Raw genomic sequence first — 16,081 nt, 5'->3', positions numbered from 1 at the left:
AAAGCTTCTTGATATACCACATCGGCTCTTATTCCTTCTTCTGACAAAATTCAATTTTCCTAGCATTTTAATTTTTATCTAAGCCTTTGATTTACAAAACAAAAATTACACAATCTAAATTAAAGCTTCTTGATATACCACATTGGCTCTTATTCCTTCTTCTGACAATATAAACAGGTTTTGAAGAAATCCAACATTATTGGTGAAACAACCAAAAGAGAATTTAGGAATTCAGATGGGTAAATTACAGCATCATCTATAACTGGAACACTGACAATTTATCTGTAAGTGAATTCTTGTCTGGGAACATTTTGCTATAATTGATCATTTGTGTCATGAACAGTATCATTTGAGGTGCAAGAATTGCTCTTTTACACAACTATTAATAATTTTGATAAATATTAGGGAACACCTTTTCCTTTAGCTTTTCTGCATCCTCAAGTAACTTATCACATTTGTTCGGAATAGCAATATAATTCTTTGATTGATTCAATGGAAAGTTTTCAACACTAACTTAATAAAAAGTTTCTGAATTAAACCGTTTGCTTTTAAAAACAGAGAAAATAAACCACAAAGTAATGTACATTACCTGTTCAACATAAATAACATTGTTGACTTAACAACAATATTGTGATAGTTTTGTTGCTAAGCGATGATGTTTAGTGTTGAGTATTACCAAAAGGAGTGTGACATGAAGAAAGAAATTGAATTAAAAGCCAAAAATTAGTTTCAGGTTACTAAATATATTTTTTTTGTGGGAAACCTGGTGGGAATTTAGCCCCAACATGTTAATTCTTGGGACTGCAGGAGTCACCATGCTAAGTTTGGTGGTGCTTAGTCAAACAGTGTACAAGGGGTTAGCAGATAGGCAAACATACAATTTTGCTTTTATATATATAGATTTAAAACTAAGCTCTACTCATTAGTACATTTAATGCTGTTGTAATTAATTACTTAATGTAAGACAGCAACCTTTACATGGAAAAACATGAAGATAATGCCCTCAGAACAGCCACTCTTATGATCCAGCATTTGGCTGAGATATGTTGACAACTCATTCATATTTTGGCCACACCTACTACCATCAAGACTACAGAAGTCATAAACCAAGTGAATAGACAATATCCAACGATACACACTTGAACCTCGATTAATGGGCACCTCAAAAGAATGGACCCACACTATTAAGGGCAGACCTTTTCAGTCTCTTTCTTTTTCTACTATTTGTTGCCAAAGTAAGTCTTGCAATAACAGGCACCTCAATATTCTTGATTAAGGGTAGTGTCTTTAGTCTCGTTCTCTACACAGTCACTCAATGAAGTGCGCATTTATCTTCATATTACCTGTATGGTATACCACTAAATTCGAAACATTCCAGAAGGAAGACCAATATTCAAACACTTGTGATGTTTATTGGATCGGCTTCGATAAACGTTTTCACAGATTCAAAGTGCAATCTTATTACACTGGGGAATTCTTGTTCTAAGTGCTGTAGGATAAATAATCTGATAAATTCCACATCATGTTCTCGAAGAAAGGAATAAGTCGGCTCATTTCTGTGCGTGTGCTTTGTTGCTCTCTAGAGTATCATATTACAATGTATTGTTCTAAGTGCTGTAGGATAAATAATTGATAAATTCCACATCATGTTCTCGGAGAAAGGAATAAGTCGGCTCATTTCTGTGCATGTGCTTTGTTGCTCTCTAGAGTATCATATTACAATGTCATGTAAACAATCCAAGGAAACAAGCAGTGATTTGTTGTTGTATTTTCAGCAGATTTTTACTTCATTTACAGTACAATAAATGTGAAATTTTGAGCAATTCAAACTCCAGAGAGAAGTACTTTGAAACTTTGTGACCGTAATAAATAAAAAAAAAAGGGCACAGTTAATCCATCCCCTGAGACCTCCCGTTGACAATGCTCTATGTCATGGCAACATGCAGCTCACGAACACCTGTGTTCTGCATACACCAAACAAAATCTGTGGGCCTTAAAATTCAGAAATTTAGTACGGTCAATATGGAATCCTGCTTTGTATGGCTCATTTTTGATATTAAGGGCATCTTTCTATAGAGAACATTTGGATGCAGTTGGAAAGATGCCCTTAATGTTGGTTCTACTGTATCTCACAGTGGAACAGAAGGAAGTTATCTTGTATTCGTAAGCATGATACTTACCAAGACAAGTAACTGATGTATAAGAGGAAACCCACAGCTTCTGATAAAGACCTAGATTATGAATTAAATCACTACAATGTAAAGATGGGTGTCATAGACTGCCTAATCTTCAGAGTTAACTAGACTTGCTAAGAAGAAGGGAGAATAAACATTACTACAACCTTGCTTGATAAGCAGGAAGAAAATTACAGACACACCTATATTTCCCTATGTCAAAGTGCCACTTTGAAAACATACTGAGGATATGTAATAGTCAGAAGAAAATAGGTTAGCATGCACACTAAACCACCTAAATACCCAACAGAAAGCTGAAGCACAATGTACAACATCCCTTATTAATATGGACTTAAATATGTTGGAGAAACAAAAAGACCAATAAATGTTAAAATTCAAGAGCATAATCAACATACAAAACTCTGTAATATCAATCTATCTGCAATAACCCATCATGCCAGAAAAAAAGACCTACAGTAAAATAGTATAACAGGAGAGTAATGGAATGTGAACCACACATGACAGAAAGATAAAATAAACATTCTACTACACTCTGTTATCCTGTTATTAAAAGCGACCCAAATATTTATATAGTTAGTGAATTTGTAATGGCCTCGGTTGAGTGTACAGCACAACAAATCCTGGCCCTATACCACCAACCACAGAACTTCTGAGTACTTCCATGAAGTCTGTAGCAAGTTAGCAGCCAACATATAGAACATATAATTAATTGGTATCTAGTAGTAAGAAAAACAAGGGCTGATGGATGAGTTCTAAAGTATGTGCAAAATGTTCAAGCAGGAAATTTTATGCAAAGAGTAAATCAGAATCTTTATTCACAATTTTTTTATATTTTACTTATTTGCTGGATTACAACGTTACTCCGACTTACTAACTGCTGAGATTGAGAGCAATCTGAAATGTTCACTGAGGACAAAGACAGCAGATTTTATTTATTGCTGAAAATTCAGACAAATATTTAAAGTGAGATATACCAGAATCCAATACTGCATACATTGTGAACTTTTCCACACAACTTTTATTGGAAAAAATTAATTCATATCTGTTTGTACAAGTATCTGAAACAACCCTTGAAATTGGCTCACCCCTTCTTCCGGGGGATCAGACGCAGGGATAAAGTGATATGAATTTCCGGCTCTTTGCATATGCAACTTTATCTGAGTAAAAGGATTAATACATTTTTACAGTCCTCTGACATCCATTTAACAAGAATGCCATACTGCATGGAGAACAAAGGTATGAAAATATAGAAAAATTTAGTTGGATATATCTAAACAAAGATATATTCTAAACTAGTTGTGGAATAACTAAATTAATGATTATTTCTGTAATTACAAGTGTATACACTACAAACCATGACAGTGCCTATTTTTAGGTATTTAGGAGACTGGTATAGTTTCTGGAGTGGAAAAGAATCTTAGTAGTAATATATAAATATTGAATATACTTTTAAAAAGTATGCATCTGAAAAACAAATATTGTTACCAAAATCAAATAACTTTGTTAGAACAGATTATTTCGTATTTTTTGAATAAATCATCAAATTAATATATTTAATCCTTTTTTAAATCCTACTACCAAACAGTAACAAAGTTAATTTTCTCAGGATTAGGTGTTTATCACTGGATAATCTTCGAACTTGTTGTGTGAAAGGCTACAGCTATGATGATTGAAAAATCTGATTTTTTGTTTACAAAAGACTTGTTGAGTGAAAGCTTGCCAGATTTTGAAAAGATACATTAAGTACTTTTGTAGTTGTAATATTTACATCTTCATGGTGGTTACAAGATCATATTAAAATACATGAGCCTGTGTCCATAGGGTTAAACCAAAGTAGTTAGTAAATTCTTATAAAGATCTTTCTGTGAATATATGGTGTCAGATTGTTGACTGCTCCAGGTACAAGGTGATTTTCATGTTAAGATTAAAAATACTTCATCTGAAAATTTTCAAATGTCATTATCGTAACTTCTAAAACCTCTTAAATAAATATCAAATGTTTTTCTTTTTGTAAAACTTGGTATCTTGTATATTACTTTCTCTACCTTAACTCCATATGCACTTGATTTATTTGAGTGATCTTGTAACCAGCATAAAAAAACTATGAAATAAATTGAAATTACCCTTTTTTTCTCTTTTGAATAATTGGAGATTGTAACAAAAACTGCAATTGTTTATACCAAGTAGCTTAAGGCTCTTAACAGTTTACATCAGTTTATACTGAATTGTATTGTTTTATTGCCCTTTGAACTGTATTTAGCTAATAATCCCACCACACAAGCTGTAAATAACCTGGCAAATGTGTAGCTCACATTACCATATTGAATCGTGTAATGCATGAGCTGCTCGTGAGCATACCCTATGAAGAATTTTTATTATCATCTTTCATTGTCTAACTTTATCTAATGTAATAAGTTTCTATTTTTGAAAGCTTAGTTACTTTTATAACAATAAATAAAGGTTATACATGGAAAACAAAAAGTATAGTACTTATCTTTGACATTTTTGCTGTCAGTTGCTGATGAAACTTAAGCCTACTTTTTTATAGTGGTAGTACCATTGCATCAAATTTTTATTTTCTTAAACAATGCACCTGAAAATACAGAATATTAACATTCACAATGTAAATAATGTTCTATAACTATTATAATTTAACTGGCTTTCTAACTAGGACAAGGGGGGGCTTAAAAAAACTCCGTTTGCTGCTCGATTTGAACACTGCAAGATAAACTTTAAAACTGAAGAAGAAATTGACAATACTCTGTACTGAAAACAACATAGCATTATACATCATTTGATAGATTGAAATTTGCCTTTATATTGGTTAAAAATAGCGTATTATAAAATATCAGGGAGAAAGCTATTGGCAATTGGTGAAAGAGAGGATGCGACATGTTGATGTGGCAAGTGGGTTTGATTTTCTAGTTTATGATTCCATAAACAAATAAGATTGAAGGCTACAAAAATTAGATTTTCTCTTCATAATATCTATATTATAATGAGTAATTTACTTTAAGTTCTGTACATCAGAGAAGTGTGGTAAATAAATTAGAAAATAGGGAAGACCTAGAGAACAAATGTCGTAATTCTCATACTAGGGGAAGTTGAGAATTAAAAAAAAAATATTTTCTTATAAAAGTAAGAACTTAAAACTTGTATGATATTAAAACTTTATTTATTAACTACATTTAGATGTCAAGTTTATTCATATACATTGTTAATAAAGTAGTTTGATTAAATTTTGATCATAACTCTGCAAAAGTTGGGATGTGCACTTTGACCTACCTGTTGCAAGATGGTTAAGTAGAGCTTATATACTTGTCCAAATATGTCAGATCTAGGTTCTTAGCTTGTGTTAATCCTTGTCATCTCATAACCACTCAGTCTTATCATCCACAGTAAATATTTGTCTCTCGTATCCAAACTTGCAGAGACCTGTTCGACAGTGAGCAAACATTTTATAGCTTGAAATTTGGGTCATCATTAACATTCAGATTGAGTAAAGAATGTCCTTTTTCATTTTTCCCACCAGCTGATTTATGAAATAATACTGTCAATACATTATACACCAGATTTTTACATAAAAGCTAGTTACATAAAATGACAGTACAATGCACTTAATAATTCTATCCTGTAATTCATTGTATTTCTGTACCTCTTGATTAAGTCTGGTTGTGTGTGTTATTTACATACATGTTTACTCTCAATCTTATACATTATAGCATATTGTTTTAGGACTATTCTACCTTTGGTTAACACCAATGTGCCTTTTCTTAAAACTTTGAGAAGTTCATGTTCATGATGTTTGATGTACCTTGCCCGTTTGACAACTTATGAATTTTGGATAATTTGTGTAAAAGTGTTGTATAGAAATACTATGTATTCATCTGTTTTACGCAGTTATTACAAGTTGTTTAATTTGAACACAAAAAATTGGAACAGCATCAAACTACTCACTGATGAACATTTTTGGTTTTGCAGGTTTTCTCTCCTCGTGGCACTGTGTTCAAACATTAAAAACTTGAGTTTTAAGATGCCTTGACCATGATACCAATATTTTTGTTGTTCTTTGAAATTCATTTTATGTCAGTTTTTTAAAGTGTTTGTAAATATCCTTAGGCTCTACATTACTTACTGTTGATATCTGAAGTTGAAGAGGTTGAGATCTTTAAAATCTGTCTGGAGTACTGGAATTCTCTAGCAGCTGATTTGTACAGAGAAAATCCCTTTAGTGGAGTTGGTACATCACCTGTTATCCTTCCTCGTGGACCTGGTGCTCTTGTGCCTCCAAGAAGACAGCTGTACCAACCTGTGCTAACTAAAGTCAGTTTCTTGTTTTATAACTAACAGTAGCTAGTTTAACACTTATTTCCTAGATAAAGGTATTGCCAACAAGTAACTTCTACAATTGCTAATACAGTTCCTTTAATTTTCTTAAAATCATGAAACACTTGAAGCTCTTACATAATTCACACAAAGTTTGTTAAATATGTTAATTCACACATAGTTTGATAAAGTTGTGTGGTAAATTTAATGCTTCAATCATTTGGCCATGCTTGTTTCTTCGGTGACTCTAGAATAAAAACTATTTTAGTAATATGATCTGCAAAGTTTATCTCAGTGCCACTTCACAGAATTTCTCTCCAGAATCACAAGGAGTCATAACATTAAAGGTTAATAGTTATCAATTTGGGTATTCTCCAGAGGTATGCTGCATTAGCTAATTTCATACTGAAATTTCACATGCAATAAAGATGTTTTAGAGTTACATCAGTAATACAGTAAAACAAGTTCTTTTAATATATGTATATGTTTAAACATATTTCCATCTGAAATTGTATTCTATTTTTTGTAGTTGAGATACATCATGATTGGGAGAATGGCAAAACCAGAAGAGGTGCTAGTTGTGGAGAATGAGCAGGGGGAGGTAGTGAGAGAGTTTATGAAAGATACAGACTCTATACAGCTTTACAAAAATATGAGGGAAACTCTAGGTATGTTCTTGACATGGTAATTTATAGGCCTGTTTATATAGTAAATAAACTGCTTTTACTGGTTTGATTCCAAGTTTACTTTAAAAAGTATAAAGTAACCTTTATTTGGTAGTGTAGCTCATTTGTTGGTTTATGTGTACTTTTTTCAGTATTCGTTTTATTAGTTATTAGCTGACATAACCACTCTCTAGGGGGCTTAAAAAGCTATGTACAAAGTTTAATTGAAATTTTTCAACAACTGTAGATGTGAAAGGCAGGCACATTGATCGACAGTTCTCTCATGTAGAGTGACATGGGGGTCAGACTTATCGTTGACCCCATGACACTTTCTGGAAAACCCTAAGGGTGCATGCCTGGATTGGTTGAGACCAGTTTAAGGCGACTGGCATGAAAGGCAGACACATAAAGAGACAATAACTCTGGGGGATATGAGGTGTTAGATTCAAGCACTGATCTCCATCGGGACCCTAAGAGTGCATGTGAAGTTTTGCAAGATTGGTCAAAAAGTTAACACATTCTTAACACTCAAAAATTTAATAATAATGAAACTGAATGTTTTTCCTAGTTCTTATTCATTGTTGGTCCTGTCAATGTCTTTAGTGTCCTTTATTTATAGGTTCATTACCTTCATTTAGTGCATGTTTTTTAATACTTGGAAATGATGTAGGTTTTGAATTAGCATGTTTTTTTTTTGTTTGTGTGCAGACTGTTAACCACCTGGTGATAGAACCAGTATAACCTAAAAGCATTGGTTCATTTATATTCATATATCACATTCGAAGTTTTGAAGATAGGTATATGATTTTTATATCTCAGAAATACCATAATCTGCATTCAGGCTTAAAACGTACATCAACTTCACTTAAGGTAACTGGTTTCCAATCATAATAGCCTTCTTTCCAGCGTATGGGAGAACAGTTACGTGGAGCAAAGAAAGACAGGTGTTTAAATAATTTTAACTTGATTCATAATGACTAGTGGAAAGGTATTTTTTGTCAGAATTCTTTAACTTCATATATTCTTATCTCTCTATAAAAAAAAATTCATATTTGGTTTTTAATTCTTATGTGCAATGAACCAATATTTTACCAGATTTTTCTTAAAAGACAATGTTATGTGACAATCAAATTTAAATATAACCCTGTCAAAGTCCTCTAATGGAAAATTTCACATTCAAATTTACCACGTTTTTATGAGTAAAGAGGTCTGTTAAAGTAAGTTGGGGGTTTGTTGATATCCAACAGTGAATTTAATATTAGGTTGTGTACTATTAAAATAGTTAACCTTTTCTAGCCTGGACATTCTGGGTTGCACTTGAGAAAATGAGTGACATCAAATTTTGAAAAATTATTCGCGATGTATCCCCACAAGTTTTTTCAAATATAATTATAATTGAAATACTGAGATTTTAAACTTTCTTTAGATTAAATTTTATTAATATATGAGTTGTATGAAATAATTTAAAAAAATCGAAACTTTAATCGTAATTGTCAACCATCAGCTTCCTTTTGGAATTTTTATTCAGGTCGTGTAAATAAATAAATTTCTCACCTGTACAGAGACAATTTGTCAAAAGATGAAACAAGATCAAGATACATAGATTTAGAACATTTAGCCGTACATTAATTTTTGGCATATCTTTGTTTGGAATGAAATAGGTAAACAAACAAAAACAGTGGTGTGAAAAATCTTAACTAAATGTTGAATGCATCTCTTCTTATTGGATAGTTATTTTGTGTAATCAACAACATATTATATAGTATAACAACGAAACAAAGATGTCGATGAATCATGAGCAAGAGAATTTGTGTAACCTATAGGCCAGATGTTTAATTAACATAGCTTGTAGGCTAGTAGTTATGGGCATTCTGTGTAATGGCACAGTATATGATTATTATGTAGTAATTTTGATTTCATCATAAATCTTAAATTTACCAAACATATCATAAAATGTCCCATGGTTATTGTTATGCTTGATTGAAAAGTTTTGTCTGTTAAGATTTGAAGACTTTTATAAATTATTCATTTTTATTAATGAAAATTCAAAGTTGGCATGATACCTTAAAGAGGCAGCAAAGGGGTTAAAAAATTTAACATTTTCAGTTTTTTGATAATATAGACATCATCGACTTCTATAGTATAATGGCTTAAACTGTGCAGGACATTCTTCTAGCCAAGAGTTTTCACAGTGACATAAGAACAAATTAGCAAGAGATGGATCTATTCTAGATCCCATACCAGCACCATTAAGTTGGTTATAAATATCATTGTTAAAAATGAAATGGGATTCTTTGATGCGAAAACTCATAAATTTCTGAAACATTTGTTTTGAAAATCTCATATTATTATTGTCATTTTTGTAGAGAAGTTTAGTGTATAAATTTATTATCTCTTCTAGTGATATTTTGGTTTGATATAAAGGTACTATCAAAGCTAGTACAATAAACGCCATTCATGAAATTAAAATTTTTTTCTTACCTTGAAGTTTCACAACATTTTTAATAAAAGATTCAAACAACTTAGTGAGGAACCCAGCTAGTTCATGATTATATGTGCCTATGCTAGACACTTTCTGTACAATGGACATCCATGATGAGTAAACTGGAATGGATGGCAACTGTCTGTAAAAACACAAGTGTAGAGCACCTGAAGACAAAAGATGGAAGACTTTCGAAACGTTATCCTCAACACTTGTGTTTTTTACAACAGGCAGTTGCTGTCCATTTCAATTTACTCATCATGAATACTCTGCCTAAACAATCTATCAAAGGACATCCACATTTGTGGATTTTAGGAATTCTGGACATAATATGTGAATGAAAACCAACTGGTTTTATTTTATAAAATTCATTATCTGTCAATAGATAAACCTCTTTTTTAAATTTTAATAAGTATATTTGTAATTTACCTTCTGTAGTTTTAAATGGATCTTTATCTAATTTCACAAATTTAACACTGTCATTTAAGATTTCTTTAACTTTATTAATATATCCAGTTTTATTTAAAATAACCACTATTTCTTTTATCAGGTTTTATAATAAATATATCTTCATTAGTACTTAACTTTTTTATGGCTAAAAATTCCTTCTTGCTTATATTCATAGGTTTTTTTTTTTCAGTGTTATAATCATTAAAAAATGTTAAAGCAATGTCACTTACCTGAGTTCTTATGTTATATAAAGATTCATTGCTTTCCCTCTGTATAGTTTGTTTATACAATTGCAGCAGTTAATGCCCAATCCTCAATAGATAATCCCAAGGGTAAGCAAAATATGGCCTGCGGGCCAGATGCGGTCCTTCTAACATTCCTGTTCTGCCCATCGTGACTCCTGACCATTGTGGAACAAACATAATGGGGTCTTTATACAACTGATGTTGAGGTAATTTAATTAATATAGTAGAAATGTTTGGCTGCATTGACTTACAAAAATTTGTGAAGTGGGCCCCTCCTGTGAAAATTATTGCCCATCCTTGGATAATCCTCATATTTAAGACTATTTGGTGGAATGGCAAATATGAAGCTGTGGGCCAGGACCAGTTTTCTGTGTTACTTAAGCCATAATTAGGGAAGTTATTTTACTTTTTTTAAATACCAATAGAGTGAAACAGTTATTGCTATTAATGATTACAGTAGCAATTGACTTATGTTTTGGAAGACTTGTAATAAATCTAATTACCAAAATAATTACACACCATGTGTTAAACCCATAACTTTGCAACTAGTAACAATATTTATGTACTCTTAAATTTGGGGTAGCTGGGACAACCTCACTTGCTTTGTTGGCCTTTCCTGGCCCAGTTGTTTTTATTTAAGGATAAGAATAAATAAAAGAGAAAAATTCTGAATTACCTCAGTACACCAAATTCACTTAACTGCTGCTTCATGTTACCTACCTCATTTAACACTTCATAATAAACCAAAAAAACCTACTTATCCTTTAATGTATAAGTCATCATACGTGTTTTGACAATTTTCAGTCCTGTTTGGTTTCCATTCTCTGAACTTATAATTTGATCCTTCTGTTGTTAACTCTTAGAACTGATTGTTGATTCTTTCTCCTTAAATGAAATTTCTGAAAAATGTTGAATGTTTCTTGTATTTTGAAATTTTGATTGAAAATGGAAAATATGTCGCTGTTTAGACTGGTAATAGATATGACGATCCTCATAGAAACATCTCCCTAATGAATTTTCTCAGCCAAACTGATTAAATGAGTTGGTTAAACATCAAATATTAGGTCGTCAAGAAATTAATGTTGCGTTTTTTAGGTGAAAAAACCCGACAAACTTATATCTCAAAACAGACATTTATTAAATGAAATAGTCTCCATTCTTATTAGTAATGCATTTCCATCTTACAATCAGGTTGTTAATGCCATGATTAAAGAAATCACTTGGTTTTGAAGCCAAAAACATGTCAATGTCCTCTTTAACACCTTCCATATTTGCATACGTTTTCCCATTGAGAAGGTGTTGCAGCAAACGAAAAAGATGGTAATCTGATGGTGCCATATCTGGAGAATATGGTGGGTGGGGGAGAACTTCCCAATCCAACTCCATAATTTTATGTTGCATCAAACGTGCCACATGTGGACGTGAATTATCATGGAGAAGAAGAACACCTTTCCAATTGACAAGTGAAGGGTATTTCTGATGAAGGGCTTGAAGTGATTTTTGTGTAGGACTGGGCCATTGTTTTTGGCATTTAATATTTGCATAGAGAATCCATTTTTCATCATCGATGACAATTCTGTACAAAAATTGTTCACACGCATTATGTGCCAGAAGAGACGAAGCAATGTTCACGCGATGGAAATGATTATCATCGGAGAGTTCGTGGGGCATTTAAACACCTTTGTGGAGTTTTCCCATATTCCTTAGATGTTTATGTATTGTTTCATGAGAGACATGCAATTTCAGGGCCATTTCATGAGTGTGTTGCCTTGGGTTAGACTCAACAAGTGTCTTCAGAGCATCAATATCAATTCCAACATGTCGGCCCCTACCATCACAGTTTATAAGGCTAAAGTCGCCTGAACGAAATTTGCTGAACCATCATTGACACTTATGAATGTTCGAAACATTTCCATAAACTTCTTTGATATTCTTTGTGGCTACAGAGGTGTTGTTTCCATTCTTGTATTCAAACAGCATTATATGCCAAATGTGTGTCATCACTATAAGGGATTAGAGTATACTAAATTTTACACATTATATAGGCTACACTAACGTGGTGTTTAGGCGATTCGTTTAACTATTATACGTGATGAAAGTTTTTTGGGAGGTTGTTAATGAAAGTGTTCCTAAACGTGACATTAATTTCTTGAAGACCTAATAACTTAAATGATTTATCTGGTATTTTCACATTAGACTATTCAATGTACACCACCATGAAAAACAGTAACATGAACAACTAAACCGGTCTTTTACTTGCAGTTCCATTTTTTTTTTTTTTCTGTTTAGCTATCTCCTTCATGCATCAGCCAGATATTTGCATGCCACTAGCATTGATGTTTGTTGACACCATCAGTGTGGTGCAGGTAACCCCTGCCAATTGTGTCCTCCTCCTCCAGCCAGAGTCTGTTCAGTAGGGTTGAGGTGAGCTCACACTATACAAATCCAAACTGCATATCTATGGTGCCCTCCTCTTGTACAGTCTGATAGGAAAGTTGAGGCAAGCACACATTATATGAAGCCATATTGTATCACTTATGTGCCCTCCTTCTGCAGCTGGAGTCTGGTGGTAGAGTTGAGGTGTACATATGCACTGTACTAATCCTTTCTACATAACTGATGTGACCTCTTCCTGCAATTGAAGTCTGTCCCATAGTGGTGAGGTGAGCACACAAGGTACAGTCTGAATGCATCCCAACCACACTGCACATATTGACTATCTGACCACTTGTGTGGAAGTGCTCAAATGGCCATATTCTCATTTTTCCCAAGCTTGCAATGCACAAAGCTTGTTTGCCTCTTCTACCTGTCTTTTTTGGATGAAGAGTATAATACTGGTCAAGACTAATTCAGTCTCCCTGGGTGTGCTTCTATGGAGCCCCTGCCATCAGGTGTCACACTCCATTGGCTTCCTTTGGGAGCTTTTTGAAGGGAGCTCATCTAGGTAGAATTTGCACCAGCCCCTCCACCTCTTCAATGTGGAGTTCTAGCTAAACTGTGTGTGTTATTGCAGAAGTTAACATTTTTCTCACCTTAAAATGTATTTTAGATAGATAGTCACTTCCACACACATCCCCCCCTCCCATTTCCAATGCACCTTTATTTTCCTTGACTCATAAAAGAATGAAGTAACCATGAGTGCAAGTGTATAGGGGGGGTCTCACCTTCTTATTGGTGGAGAGCTTTTTTTTTTTATGCATGATGATGTCATGGTGCAATTAGGTGGAAGTTGCCTCAAAGCCAGTAGTATGTAAATCTATCTCTCTGGCAGGCATACAAAAAAGACAGTAAACAATGTGCGGTGGTGAGTATCTATCAAAAATATATTTTCAGGTGAGGAACATTTTAACATCTGATGCAGTATTGATTTGAGTGGGACATGCATGACTTTAGACCATTAAAAAGTCTCTATATCTGTATTGTTATATTCTTGTTACATTTAATGGTTTTTGTAGTATAGTTTTCATGTCTTACAGTTTACCTGACACATTTGGATTATGGCGACACTGAACGGATCATGACAGAAAAACTTCGGAATCAAGTTAATGGAACAGAGTGGTCCTGGAAGAACTTAAATACGGTATGTTTGTAAAATCATTGTTTCAAAATTCCTGAAATTTATAGCATATACTATAATAATTTTTTTTAAATATCTCCTAGTAATAAAAGAAATTTAAATTATTAACAACACGAATAGTAGTTAGACACAGTTCAAAGGGCAATAAAACAATCAAATTTAAGTATAAATAGTTGTATACTGTTACGAGCTTAAAGCTACTTAGGCGAAACAAATGTTTCATGTTACAACTTGAAGTAATTCTATAAAGAAAAAAAAGTAATTTAGATATATTTAATTTTTTTTTCTTTGGTGGTTACCAGGTCGCTCAAATTGACCAACCTTTGATAGAGTTAAAATAACAGATAAAATATATAGTTTTACAGAAAATATACATTTGAATTGTTTTTAGGAGGTGTTAAAAATTATGCAAATGATATTTGAGATTTTTGGGATGAAGAAAAGTATTTTTTTTAATCTTAACATGAAAATCACTTTGCGCTCGGACTAGTAATGAAACAGAATGGATACATTCACAAACAAATCTTTAGTAAAAATGCTTCATTAAAAAATTTGATTTTTTTAAAGAATTTTTTTAAGATACACATAATGTGTTAAAGTTATAGTATAAATACTTGACGAGTGCGAATGTGTATATGAACTCAGTATTTTAGACTGAGCCCGTTGCAAAAGGGTTAACCCTTTTATTACAGGTGGGTGGATTCCACTCGGCCCATATCCCCCAAAGCAATCGTAAAGCAGTCATACTCTAACTTTTTAAAATGTACATGTATCTTCACAAAATTTTGCATATTATCAGTAAACATTACAAGGCATTTGTACACAAAATTTTAGATTTTTAAATTAATTATTTGCTAGTGCATTTTTTCTTTTTGAATATTGAGTATCCAACATGCAAAGAAATTTATATTTTAAGATTAAAAATACTTTTATTGATCAGAAAATTGCCAAATTTCACATGCAACATCTCTATTTTATCTGTTGTTATCACTATCATATATCTGTATGGGTTTGGTCGGTTTGATTGACCTCTTAAGCACCATAAAAAAAATTAGAAAATAGACATAAGTTATGCCTATTTTATTCTAGGATGACTTCAGTTTTTAACACGATACCACAAATGTTTAATCTGAATAGCTTAAATCTCTTAACATTATACATATATATATATATATTTATTATTTTATTGACCTTTCAGCAGTGTCTGACTAACGATACAAAAAGTTGCAATGATGCGGCACACGTGTACTCATGTTACCATATCCATTAATATAAAACTGGCCTTTACAAAGCAACCTATCTTGGCTTTGTTCTCATGGAACAGTATTTTGTAAAATACAGCTACATTTTAGTTATAGTACATTATATATGTACATACATTATAGCTATTTACAAATAAGTTCTTAAATTTCAGTTATTTTTCTTAAAACATAGAACAGTAAATAGAGTATAGAAAACAATGAGCTCTTCTACTTATGCAATTTTTACTCGTTTACTGCTTGCAGTAATTTACTAAACCTTGTCAAGTTTTGCACGTGGAGGATGTAAAACAAAATAATTTTTTTAGGTTTTCATATATGCATTATGAAATAACAAAAAATCATAAACGACTATATCAGTATCACAGAATTCCACTATAATTTATCAGGCTTAGTGACTAAGCTGTATTTGGGCCTAAAAAATATGATTTCCCACGTTACTGCTTGGAATCTAGCATGAAAAGAAAGGGTTCCCTGCATAAACTCTTCACAGAGGCTGAGAAAACCATGTTTGGGACATTCTGTGCTTTCGCTTGGTTATACACGCATCATTAGGCGAAGTAGGTGTATACATAAGCAAGTATTTTCAAAAATGGAAGAGGTGAGTGGGGGCCACCTTGGTTGATTCACTAAGTATAATAACATTTGAGAAAATAGAAAAGATAAGACCCTCTTGTTTTATATTCTAGCTTGTCAATATCAGTAATCGTGTTTTTAATTCAAAGAAACTATAGACTTAGTATTTTGACTTCATAAACACCTAATTTGAACAAGTGCTGCATTCAACATACCACGTGACACACAAAAATTTATATTTAACTAATGTATAATACTAAAATTTGAATTATAATCTACAATTTCATACCAAACTTATTGACATAT

The 16,081-nt window shown here is 32.5% G+C and overlaps 1 protein-coding gene across 1 annotated transcript in view; it reads left to right on the top strand.

Annotated features, from left to right (window-relative positions):
- The window catches only part of LOC106459074 (exportin-1-like), a 76,947-nt gene that overhangs the window by 30,906 nt on the left and 29,960 nt on the right, over positions 1-16,081 (top strand). The window contains exons 12-14 of the mRNA XM_013918651.2: positions 6,315-6,518; positions 7,051-7,189; positions 13,840-13,943. Of these exons, the coding sequence (XP_013774105.1) occupies positions 6,315-6,518; positions 7,051-7,189; positions 13,840-13,943 (447 nt within the window). The remainder of the gene's footprint in view (positions 1-6,314; positions 6,519-7,050; positions 7,190-13,839; positions 13,944-16,081) is intronic.

Source organism: Limulus polyphemus, unplaced genomic scaffold (assembly GCF_000517525.1).
Source record: "Limulus polyphemus unplaced genomic scaffold, Limulus_polyphemus-2.1.2 Scaffold554, whole genome shotgun sequence".
NCBI lineage: Eukaryota > Metazoa > Arthropoda > Merostomata > Xiphosura > Limulidae > Limulus > Limulus polyphemus.
This window is presented reverse-complemented; position numbering and strand designations above follow the sequence as displayed.